At 69.0% G+C, this 12870-nt stretch overlaps 1 protein-coding gene across 1 annotated transcript; it reads left to right on the top strand.

Annotated features, from left to right (window-relative positions):
* Positions 1-8096: 8096 nt before the first annotated feature.
* On the top strand, positions 8097-12733 carry RARG (retinoic acid receptor gamma; the record flags this gene model as incomplete). The annotated part of the gene is made up of 6 exons (XM_037371295.1): positions 8097-8298; positions 10217-10365; positions 11279-11420; positions 11809-11969; positions 12056-12232; positions 12494-12733. Coding segments are annotated over exons 1-6 (1011 nt in total), but the record flags the coding sequence as incomplete, so codon positions are not given.
* Between the last annotated feature and the right edge of the window lie 137 nt (positions 12734-12870).

Below are 12870 nucleotides of genomic sequence, written 5' to 3'. Positions count from 1 at the left end.
GGGGCAGCAGGGGGGCACAGCAGGGGGGGGCACAGCAGGGGGGGCACAGCAGGGGGGGGCATAGCAGGGCGGGGGGTGGCACTGGGGGTAACGGGGGGGGGGGGTGACAGGGCGGGGGGCAGCAGAGGGCGCAGCAGGGGGGGTGGCACTGGGGGCAGCAGAGGGGGCAGGGTGGGGGCGTGGGCGGGGGGCAGCAGCAGGCAGCGCAGGCCATGGGGGTCTCCCCGCGGCGGTGAGGCCGGGGTCCCGGCCAGCCCAGTCCCATAGCGGCCCGGCCCCCCCGCCCCCCCCCCTCCCCCCCCCCCCCCTCCCGCTCAGCGGCTTTGGGCCGTAAATCCCCCGGCGGGCCGGGGGGGGGGGGGGAAGCCGCGCACGTGGCAGCACCCATGGGTGCGGGGGCTGGGGCTGCCCTGCTGCCACCTGCCCCCCTGCACCACCTCCCATGGGGGGGCTCATGCCACCCCCGGCGGGTACCCACAGCACTGTGCGGGGACACGGGGGGCACAGGGGGACATGGGGGGCACAGGGGACACAGGGGACATGAGGAATGCGGGGGGACATGAAGGACATTGGGGTAGGGGGACACAGGGGATGTGGGGGGACATGGGGACACTGGGACGTGGGGACACGGGGGGACATGGAGGGGCAAGGGGACAGTGGGGTAGGGGGACACGGGGGGACATGGGGAGCACAAGGGACACAGGGGTTGTGGGGGGACATGGGGGGACACGAGGGACATGGGGGGGCACAGGGGACATGGGGGATGGGGGGGTCATGGGGGGACACAAGGGACGTGGGAGGGCACAAGGGACATGGGACACAGGGGCCATGGGGGGGCACAGGGGACACGGGAGGACATGGGAACACAAGGGCCATGGGAGGGGGGACAAAGCTGGGGGGGCAGCAGGCCACAAAGGGGGTGACAGTGGGGGGGGACAGAGGGGGCTGGGGGGGGCTGGGCTCTGCCACCCCTTTGGAACGTGTGTGCACATGTGTCACACTGGGTGTAGCACACGTGTGTCCCCACCCCGCATCCCCCAGCCAGCTGCATGCGTGTGCAGGGCTGCCGCGTGTGCCACCCTCGGTGTGCAGGGGTGTCACCCTGGCCATGCTATGGATGTCACCCTGGACATGGCACGTGTGTGCAAGCATGTTACCTCGGACATGCCACGCAGTCACAAACATGTCACCCAGGACACACCATGTATGTGTGAGCGTGTCACCCAGCACACACAGCATCTATGCATGGGCACCATCCCAGCCCCACAGCATGCCTGTCCCTTGCCACACGTGTCCCTGTCCCTGCCACGTGTGTCCGTGCCATGTGTGTCTCCGCCACATACGTCCCTGTCCCCGCCACACATTCCTTGCCATGTATGCCCCTGCCACATGTCCCCAACCCCTCCACGCATGTCCCCGCCACACATGTCCCTGTCACGTGTCCCTGCCACGTGTGTCCCTGCCATGTGTGCCCCTGCCATGCATGTCCCTGTCCCCACCACATGTCCTGCATGTCCCTGTCCCCACCACATGTCCCCTGCCATGCGTGTCACTCTCATGTCTCCACCACACGTCTCCGTCCCTGCCATGTGTGTCCCTGCCACGCCTCTGCCACGCGTGTCCCTGCCATATGTGCCCCACCACGCATGTCCCCATCCCCACCACACGTCCCTGACACACGTGTCCCTGTCACATGTGTTGCTGCCACGCATGTCCCTGTCCCTGCCACGCCTGTCCCTGCCACGCGTGTCCCTACCACGTGTCTCTGTCCCTGCCACGTCCATCCCCACCACGTCCCTGCCACGTATGTCCCTGTCACACATGTCCCTGCAACACGTGTCCCCGTCCCAGCCATGTGTGTCCCCACCATGTGTGTGTCGCCCGCGCCCCGCTGGCGTCGTCCTGCGGTTTGGGAAAAAATGCGGCGGGTTTCAGGGCGGGGGTCACATGACGGCGCGTGCAGGGGCCACGCCCAGCGCCACGCCCACGCCCACGCGCCCACGCCAGGTGAGGGGGGGGTGTCCCCAGGCGGAGGGGGGTGGGTGCGCGCACGCACACACACACACAGACACACAGAGACACACACACACGAGTGTGCAGCAGCGCGTGTCCCGGGGGGAGCGCGAGTGGGGGGGGGAGGGGGGGAGGCCGAGCACGTGGGGGGCCGTGGGCGTGGCCCCGCGCGTCCGAGCGGCCGTGTGGGCACACGCGCGTGCAAACGTGCAGTGCAAGGCGCGTGCCTGAGGAAGCGAGCGGGCACCAGGCGCTGCGGCGCGGGTGGGGGCGAGCGCCCGTGTGCACACGCGTGTGCAAGGCCACGTGTGCGCGCGCCCGCTCCGTCCCCCCCGCGGGACACGCCCCACGCGCACACGCGCGTGTCCCCCCGCCCCGGCACGCGCGTGCCCTCCCCCCCCCCGCCCCCCGCCCCCCTGCCTCAGTTTCCCCAGGGCCCGGGAGCCGGCGGCGGGGGGGGGTGGGGTGGGTGGGGCGGGGGGGAGGGGCGGCCCCGCCGATGGGGTCATGGAAAAAGGTTCGGGTGGAAAATCCTCCCCCCGCCGCTCAATGGCGGCTTTGTTCGGCCGGGGCCCGCGGGCAGCCCCCGCCCCCGCCGGCTGTGGCCCCCGCCCCCCGCGCCCCCCGCCCCCTCCCCCCGCCCCCCCTCCGTGCCTCAGTTTCCCCGCTGGGGCGCGGGCGGGGGGGCTGCGGGCAGTGGGGGTTGGTCCACGCTGGGAGCTGGGGAGGGGATGGGGGGCACTGGGCAGTGTGTGCAAGGGCGTGCAAGGGCGTGCAAGGGCTTCAAACGCGGTACAGAGGAACAAAACGCCGTGTAAAACCAGTGCAATGCTGTGCAAAGCCATGTAAAGCCGTGCAAAGTTGTGCAATGCCGTGCAAAGTGGTCCAATGCTGAGCAAAGCCGTGCAATCCCGTGCAACGCTGTGCAATGCCACAGCACTGGGCAACGCCACAGCGTGCCGCGCAAAGCCACGCCAAGTCGTGCAACGCTGTGGCATGCTGGGCACTGCTGGGGCACTGGGTGCAGTGCTGTTACACCCCGTGCAAAGCTTGTGCAAAGCCGTGCAATGAAAAGCAATGCATTGCAAAACTGTGTGGTGCCGTGCAAAACCACGCACAGGTTTGCAAAGGTGTGCATCGCCGTGCAAAGCTTGTGCAAAGCCGTGCAGTGAAAGGCAATGCATGGCAAAGCTGTGTGGTGCCGTGCAAAACCACGCACGGGTTTGCAATGCCGTGCAACACCGTGCAATGCTGTGCAACGCCGTGTGACACTGTGCAATTCTGCAAGGGTGTGCAATGCCGTGCAACACCGTGCAAGGCTGTGCCATGCAAACAAGGTGCATCCCCAAGCAGGACCCCCCTGAGGAAGGTTCCCCCACATGCCAGGCCCACACTGAGCATCTCTGGGGACCCTGGGGACCCTTGGTGCACCCCCAGCCACCCGGGGCTGGGGGTGGCGGGGGGGGGGTGGCGCACCCCGGGCGGGGGTGTGGGTGCAGCTGGGGGAGCAGGAATGCGGCTGGGCGGGTGCTGCCGGTACAGGCCTCGCACGCCCTCGCACGCCTGCGCACGCGGGGACACGCCGGCCGCTGCGGGGCACGGTGAGGGTGGGCACATGTGTGTGTGATTGCATGGTCGGGCTCGGTCACACACACTTGTGCATGACCTTGCACGCTTGCCTTTACCTATGTACACTCATCTGTACTTCTGCATGCTCACACACTTACGGAGTTGTGTGCACCTGTGCACACTTGTGCATGCTCACACGCAGTTGTGCGCACTCATGTGTACTCCCCTGTGTGTGCTCACACAGGCTCGTGTGTGTTCACACCCCCTCGTGCATGCTCACACCCACTTGCGCACACTCAGGCACACTCACACCTGCTTGTGCACACTCAGGCACATCCTTCCACACTCACACCGCCTCGTGCGCACTAATGTGCGCTTCCCCCACGCAGCCCCACCCCCCAGCCCCCAGCCCCCCCCCACCCCCGCTGGGGGGGGATCCTGGTGTTCGGGGAGGGCCGGGGGGGGCAGGGAGGTGCCTGCCTGTCCCTGTCCCTGTGTCCACCCCTGCCCACCCCACCCCCCCGTGCTGGTCCTCCAGCACCCCTAACCCCCCCCAGGGACACACACACGTGTTGGTGTGACACCCCGTGTCCCACGGTGCCCCAGGGCATGGGTTGGCCTGACCCACAGTGGGGGGCACACTGGAGGCCTTGCACACGCGTGTGCACATGCACAGGTGCCTGTGCCACCCTGGAGCCCATAGGGCATCGCATGTGCCTGGCACACACACTCCTCGTGTGAGCGTGAGCACATGCATGGGGACAGGGACACTGGTGCTGGTTGTGAGCACACTGCACACAGCAGGCGTGCAAGCCTGGCACCAACCCCTGTGCAATCAACACACCAACTGCATGTGCACCCTTGCACCAGCACCCCGTGCAACCCTTGCACCAACCACGTGTGTAACCCTTGCACCAGCACCCCGTGCAACCCTTGCACCAACCACGTGTGTAACCCTTGCACCAGCACCCCGTGCAACCCTTGCACCAACCGTGTGTAACCCTTGCACCAGCACCCCGTGCAACCCTTGCACCAACCACATGTGTAACCCTTGCACCAGCACCCCGTGCAACCCTTGCACCAACCGTGTGTAACCCTTGCACCAGCACCCCGTGCAACCCTTGCACCAACCACATGTGTAACCCTTGCACCAGCACCCCGTGCAACCCTTGCACCAACCACGTGTGTAACCCTTGCACCAGCACCCCGTGCAACCCTTGCACCAACCGTGTGTAACCCTTGCACCAGCACCCCGTGCAACCCTTGCACCAACCACATGTGTAACCCTTGCACCAGCACCCCGTGCAACCCTTGCACCAACCACGTGTGTAACCCTTGCACCAGCACCCCGTGCAACCCTTGCACCAACCACATGTGTAACCCTTGCACCAGCACCCCGGCAAACCCTTGCACCAACCACGTGTGTAACCCTTGCACCAGCACCCCGTGCAACCCTTGCACCAACCACATGTGTAACCCTTGCACCAGCACCCCGTGCAACCCTTGCACCAACCACATGTGTAACCCTTGCACCAGCACCCCGTGCAACCCTTGCACCAACCACGTGTGTAACCCTTGCACCAGCACCCCGTGCAACCCTTGCACCAACCACGTGTGTAACCCTTGCACCAGCACCCCGTGCAACCCTTGCACGCCCCCCTGCATGCCCTGGTGCCCCCTCGCACACCTCCTCACTGCCTGCCCCCCCCAGCAGGGCCTCGTGCAAGGGCCGTGCAAGGCAGCCAGGGGGGCGGGGGGGGGGGGCAGCTGCTGGTTTTAATTACCCGCGGGCGGCCGGGGGCTAATTGGTACCTTTTGGCTGTGGTGGGGGTGGGGGAGCGGGGGCCTGTGCGGGGGCCACCACGAGGCACCGGGGGCACGGGTGAGTCCCCTCCCCAGGCATGGGGACACGGGGGTGGCACAGAGTGACGTGGGGGGGGGACACAGGGTGTCACAGGGTGACATGGGGGCACGGGGTGGCACAGGGGTGGCACAGAGTGATGTGGGGGGACACAGGGTGGCACAGGGTGACATGTGGGGACATGGGGTGGCACAGAGTGATGTGGGGGGACACAGGGTGGCACAGGGTGACATGGGGGCACGGGGTGGCACAGGGGTGGCACAGAGTGATGTGGGGGGACACAGGGTGGCACAGGGGACATGTGGGGACATGGGGTGGCACAGAGTGATGTGAGGGGACACAGGGTGGCACAGGGTGACATGGGGGCACGGGGTGGCACAGGGGGTGGCACAGAGTGATGTGGGGGGGCACAGGGTGGCACAGGGTGACATGGGGGCACGGGGTGGCACAGGGGTGGCACAGAGTGATGTGGGGGGACACAGGGTGGCACAGGGTGACATGGGGGCACGGGGTGGCACAGGGGTGGCACAGAGTGATGTGGGGGGACACAGGGTGGCACAGGGTGACATGTGGGGACATGGGGTGGCACAAAGTGATGTGGGGGACACAGGGTGGCACAGGGTGACATGTGGGGACATGGGGTGGCACAAAGTGATGTGGGGGGACACAGGGTGGCACAGGGTGACATGGGGGCACGGGGTGGCACAGGGGTGGCACAGAGTGATGTGGGGGGGCACAGGGTGGCACAGGGTGACATGTGGGGACATGGGGTGGCACAGAGTGATGTGGGGGGACACAGGGTGGCACAGGGTGACATGGGGGCACGGGGTGGCACAGGGGTGGCACAGAGTGATGTGGGGGGACATGGGGTGGCACAAGGGTGACATAGGAGCACAGAGGTGGCAAGGAGTGACACAGGGGTGACATGAGGGGACATGGGGTGGCACAGGGTGACATGGGAGGACACAGAGTGGCACAGGGGGTAGCAGAGTGGGACATGGGGACGCAGGGGACACGGGTGGCAGGAGGGGGAGGTGAAGGTGATGGGTGGTACAGGGTGACATCGGGGGATACAGGGTGGCACAGGGTGATGTGGGGGCATGGCGGTGGCACAGGTGGCAGAGGGGGACATGGGGACGGACATGGGGACACAGAGGGGACAGTGGTGGCAGGAGGGGGAGGTGAAGGTGATGGGCACAGCGGGGCACAGAGGTGTCCCCAGGCATTGACCACCCTGGTTGGGTGCTGGGGGCGGGGGGTGACAACATGGGGACTGTGGGGACATGAGAGGGAACCGGGAGGACTGGGGAGGAAGGTGGCATGAGGTGTGGGGGGATGGGGGAGGTGACATGAGGACTGGGAGGACTGGGAGGGATTGGGGAAGGTGACACAAGGACTGGAACGACTGGGAGAGTCTGGGAAGGTGACATGAGGACTGGGAGGACTGGGAGGGACTGGGGTGGGGCCTGGGAGGGACTGGGGAAGGTGACACAAGGACTGGGAGGGACTGGGGAGGGTGACACAAGGACTGGGAGGACTGCGAGGGTGACACAAGGACTGGGAGGGACTGGGGAAGGTGACATAGGGACTGGGAGGACTGGGAGGGACTGGGGAAGGTGACATGGGGACTGGGAGGACTGGGAGGGAACTGGGGTGGGGACTGGGAGGGACTGGGGAAGGTGACATAGGGACTGGGAGGACTGGGAGGGACTGGGGAAGGTGACATGGGGACTGGGAGGACTGGGAGGGACTGGGGTGGGGACTGGGAGGGACTGGGGAAGGTGACACAAGGACTGGGAGGGACTGGGGAAGGTGACATGGGAGCTGGAGGCAGGGCACCTCTCCTTCCTGGGGTGCCTCTCTGTGTGTGTGACACTGTGTGTGACACTCTGTGTGTGTCTGTGTGACACTGACACCGTGTGTGACACCATATGTGATGCCGTGTGTGTGTGACACTGTGACACTCTGTGACACCACGTGTGTGACACCATATGGTGCTGTGTGACACCGTATGTGACACTGCATATGACACCATGTGACGCTGTGGCACCCCGCAACGCCATGTGTGTGACACTGTGTGTGTGACACCGTGACACTGTGTGTATGTGACACCATGACGCTGCATGTGTGTGACACTGCATGTGTGTGACACCGTGTGTGACACTGTGACACCGTGTGTGTGACACTGCTTGTGTGTGACTGTGTGTGTGTGTGACACTGTGTGTGTGTGACACCGTGACACTGTGTGTATGTGACACCATGATGCTGCATGTGTGTGACACTGCGTGTGTGTGACACCGTGACACCGTGTGTGTGACACCGTGACACTGCTTGTGTGTGACACTGCGTGTGTGTGGCACCGTGTGTGTGACACTGCGTGTGTGACACCACGTGACGCTGTGACACTCCGCGGCACCGTGTGTGTGACACTGTGACACCGTATGTGACACCGCGTGGGTGCGCGCGTCCGGGGCTGCCCCCTGCGCGCGCGCGCGCGGCACCGCGCGTGGGCGCGCACCCACGGGGCGCTCCGCCCCGCCAAGCCCCGCCCCACCCCGCCCCGCCGGCCCCTCCCCCCGGCCCCGCCCCCCCCGCCCCGCGCCGGTGGCTGGGGCCCGGGGCCGGGCCGGGCCGCGCCGCACCCCGGGGCCGCGAGCGGGGCCGGGTCTGGGGCCGCCGCCACGTTCCCGGGGCCGCCGCCGGGGCCGCCGCCATGTTCGACAGCCGGGGGGCGCCGCCGGGGCCGCGGCGGCTGCACGACGTGACCAACCGCGGGGCCTGCGCGCCGCGCAAGGGGGGCGCGGGGGGGCGCTGCGGGGCGCTCCCCCCCTGCGCCTGGCCGCCGCCCCGCCGCGGTACGGGGCACGCGTGGGCGCTGCGGGGGGGGCGTGACACGCGGGGGGGCGCGGGGGGCGGGGGGCCGTGACGCGCGGGGGGACGCGGGGGGCCGTGACACGCGGGGGCGCCGCGGGGCGCCGTGACACGAGTGGGCGTCGCGGGGGGAGGCGCGGGGGGCGCTGTGACACGCGAGGGGGGGCCATGACACGCGTGGGCGGGCGAGACCCCGCGGAGGGGGGGGCGCGGACGGGCGAGTGCGTGTGCAAGCGCGTGGGCGCGTGTGACGCGCGTGGGTGTGGATGCGCGTGCGAGTGCGTGACGCGGGGGGGGGAAGGGGGGGGAGCGGGGTGGTGGGGGTGTTGTCGTGCCCCCCGTCCCGGGGTGGGGGCGGGGGCCGCTGGGGGGAGGCGCGCGGAGCGGCACCCACGGGGGGGCAGCGGTAGGGACCCGCTTGGAGGGGGGGGCACCCACGGGGGGGCAGCCCCTCCCCCCGCCGCCCCCCCCCCCGCGGAAATCTGGGCACAAACAGGCTGGGGGGGGGGGTGTGTGCTGGGGGGTCCCACCGCTCGGGGGTCCCGCCGCCTTTGGGGAGGGGGAGGGGGGCTGGAGGCGGAGCGCCCCCCCCCGGCGGTACCCGCAGGCGGGGCGCCCCTCCCGCGCCCCCCCCCTCCCAGCTCCCCGGCCCAACTGGTTCCAGTTCAGCCGCCGCGCCCGCCCGGCGCTGCCAATGTGGCACTTAACCCCTGCGGGGCCGCCCCCGCCCCGCGCTGCCCCCCGGCTGGGGGGGGGGCTGGGGACCCCCCCCCAGCCCAGCATGGGGCGGGCAGCACCCCCAGGCTGCGAGGGGGCGTCCCCCCTGCCCACCCCCCCAATTAAGCTCTCCTTGGAGCCAGATGCACCCCCGCAAACTGAGGGGGGGTCCCAACAGCGTTGTGTGCCCCCCCCCCATGGGGGTTGCTGGTTTGTTTTGGGGGCGGGTGCTTGGATTTAGGTCAGCCCCCTCCCCCCCCCCCAAAAAAAATAATCAAAACTTGGCTCTGAGGGGAAACTGAGGCACGGGGCAGGGGGGCGCCCTGATGTGCCCCCCACCCCCCACCCGCCCCGCTGCACCAACAGCGTGGGGGCGGGGGGGACAGATCCAGACCCCTCCCCTCAAACTGGGGGTGCCCACACGGGTCTGGGGGCCCCCCCCATGTCCCCCCCCTCGGGGGGGTGTCGCAGGGTGTGGCGCCCGGTTGCGGTTGCAGGGGGGGGGACGGGACGGGACACGGACACCCACACCGCGGGGGGGGGCGCTGGGTTTCGGGCACGCCTGGTGCGCGTTTGTGTGTGTGTGCACACGCGTGTGCGAGGGGGGGCTCCCCCCCAGCCCCCCCCAGCCCCCCCCCAGCCCCCCCCCCAGCCCAGCTGCAACCGCTTTAGGGCTGGTTATAAATGGGCCGTTTGACGCGGGCGAGGGCAGGAATTTCCTCAATTTCAGCAATTTCGGCTTTTTTTATAAAAACACACACACAAAAAAAACCTCACCCACCCCCAGGCGCCCGCCAGGCAGGGTGGGGTCCGCGCCCCCCCATCCCCCCCACCGCAGCGGTGACACTGATGTCACCCACCCCGTGCTGGGATGCCCCCCCCCAGCTTTGGGTTTTGGGGCTGCGGGGTTGTTGGGGAGGGGGGGAGTGGGAGCGTGGGGAGGGGGTGTTGGGCTGCACCCCCTCGCCTTGTGTCCCCCCCCCGTACTTTGTGTCGCCCCGGCCCCCCAGGATGGGGACAGCCAGGCTCCCCCCCGCCCCCCCCCCCCCGCCTCAGTTTCCCCTTGGCCAGCACCGTGGGGTGGTGGCATCTCCCGGCCTCGGGGGTCCCAAGCAGGTTTTGGAGGGGGAGGGGTGTCTCTGGCAGCTGCCTGACCCCCCCCCCCCCACCTTGTCCCCCCCCCAGCCGTGGAGACCCAGAGCAGGAGCTCGGAGGAGATGGTGCCCAGCTCGCCCTCGCCGCCCCCCCCCCCCCGCGTGTACAAGCCCTGCTTCGTCTGCAGCGACAAGTCCTCGGGGTACCACTACGGCGTCAGCTCCTGCGAGGGCTGCAAGGTGAGGGGGGGGCGCAGGGACCCCCCCCCGAGCCCTGGGGACCTTATGGCAGGGCGTGGGGACCCCCCCAGGCACTAGGGAGCTGGCACTGGGGAGCCTGACTGGGGGCACTAGGAGACCCTCGGCACTGGGGAGCCTTGTGGGGGCAGTGGGACCCCCCCGGGCACTGGGGAGCCTTGCTGGGGGCACTGGGGGGATTGGGACGTACCACCCCTCCCCAGCAATGGGGAGCATTGTTGGGGGAGTGGGGAGTCTCTGGGGGGATTGGGCGCCTCCCAGGGCACTGGGGAGCCTTGCTGGGGTCAGTGGGACACCCCGCCCGGGCACTGGGGAGCCTTGCTGGGGGACTGGGGAACCTTGTGGGGGGAATGGGGAGCCCCTGGGGGATTGGGACCCCCCCCGGCACTGGGGAGCCTTGCTGGGGGCAATGGAGAGCCCTTGGGGGGATTGGGACACCCCCCCCCAGCACTGGGGAGCCTTTCTGGGGGCACTGGGGAGACCCCTAGTCACCAGGGAGCCTTGCTGGGAGTACTGGGGAGCCCCCCCAGGGATGTTGGGGGGGCTTTGCTGAGGGCAATGGGGAGTCGGCAATGGGGACCCCTCCAGGCACGGCCCCCCTCCCCCCCTCGGGGTGATGCTAGGGAGCAGCTCATGGATAGTGGGATGCCTTGCTGGGAGCACTGGGGAGCTGGGGCACCCCCTGAGGGGTGCTGGGGAGCCCCCCCGGGGGGCACTGGGGAATCCCCTGGGGGATGCTGGGGAGCAGCCCACAGACACTGGGGACCCCCCCTGAGCGCTGGGGAGCTTTGCTGGGGGGACCTGGGGAGCTGGGAGCGGGAGCCTAGTTGGGGGGATGGGGGAGCCCCCCAGGCGTGCCGCCAGCCCCCCGTCCCCCCCCGTGTGCCCCCCCCAGGGCTTTTTCCGCCGCAGCATCCAGAAGAACATGGTGTACACGTGCCACCAGGACAAGAACTGCCAGATCAACAAGGTGACGCGCAACCGCTGCCAGTTCTGCCGCCTCCAGAAGTGCTTCGAGGTCGGCATGTCCAAGGAAGGTGCGCCGGGGTCCGGGGGGGTCCCGGGGGGGCACCCCCCGCCGTCCGCCCCCTCCCTGGGCATCGCGCCTCATCGGCTCCATCCCCGCGGCACTAGGCGCCCTCGCCGTGGGGCTGGAGGATTTGGGGCTGGGGGTGGTGGTGGGGAAGCAGGGCCCATGTGTCCCCCCTCTGGGGGTGCGGGGGGGGGGCTTTGGCCGGTGCCCCCCCCGGGGTGTGGGGGGGCTTGGCATCCCCTGCGGCTGCATTGTGCTATATGTGGATATCCTGCTCGCGCATCCTGTCCCTGAGCCCCGCTGAAAGGGGGGGGGGGTGTCAGGAAACACCGCCTGGGGAGGGGGTGGGGGGCACCCCCAAACCCCCCCTGACCTCCCCCCTGGCCCCGCAGCCGTCCGTAATGACAGGAACAAGAAGAAGAAGGAGGTGAAGGAGGAGCTGGTGCCCGAGAGCTACGAGCTGAGCCCGGAGCTGGAGGAGCTGGTGCGGAGGGTCAGCAGAGCCCACCAGGAGACCTTCCCCTCGCTCTGCCAGCTGGGCAAGTACACCACGGTGAGCACGGGGGGCACGGGGGGGCCAGCACCCCCCCCGGCACCGGGGCTCACTCCCCTTGCTGTGTGTCGTGCCCCCCCCCCCAGAACTCGAGCGCTGACCACCGGGTGCAGCTGGACCTGGGGCTGTGGGACAAGTTCAGCGAATTGGCCACCAAGTGCATCATCAAGATCGTGGAGTTCGCCAAGCACCTGCCCGGCTTCACCGCGCTCAGCATGGCCGACCAGATCACCCTGCTCAAGGCCGCCTGCCTCGACATCCTGGTGAGGGTCCGGGGGGGCTGCGGGGGGGGGGGGCCGTGCCAGCCCTGACCCCTTCACACCCTCTTGGTGAGGGTCTGGGGGACTGGGGGGGGGGGGCTGGGGGTGCCCTGTGCCAGCCCTGACCCCCCATGCCCTCCTGGTGAGGGTCTGGGGGGCTGCAGGGGGGGTGGGGGGTTCCCCATGGCCATGCCCTCCTGGTGGGGGTCCCGGGGGGCTCTGAGCAGGGTGGGGGGTGCCCCATGCCCTGCCCCCTGCCCCCAGATGCTGCGGATCTGCACGCGCTACACGCCGGAGCAGGACACCATGACGTTCTCGGACGGGCTGACGCTGAACCGCACGCAGATGCACAACGCCGGCTTCGGGCCCCTCACCGACCTGGTCTTCGCCTTCGCCGGGCAGCTGCTGCCGCTGCAGATGGACGACACCGAGACCGGGCTGCTCAGCGCCATCTGCCTCATCTGCGGCGGTGGGGGCGCGGGACCCCGCGGGGCGGGGGACATGGGGACCTCCCAGATGGGGGGTGGTGGGGACACAGGGGCCTCTGGGACGGGGGGTGTGGGGACATGGGGACACGGGGACCTCCGGGATGGGGGGTGTGGGGACACGGGGACCTCTGGGACAGAAAGCAGTGGGGACAT

The sequence above is a fragment of the Falco rusticolus genome, chromosome 19, assembly GCF_015220075.1.
Source record: "Falco rusticolus isolate bFalRus1 chromosome 19, bFalRus1.pri, whole genome shotgun sequence".
NCBI classification, from domain to species: domain Eukaryota; kingdom Metazoa; phylum Chordata; class Aves; order Falconiformes; family Falconidae; genus Falco; species Falco rusticolus.
The sequence above is the reverse complement of the archived record's forward strand: the minus strand, read 5'-3'. Positions and strand labels throughout refer to the sequence as shown.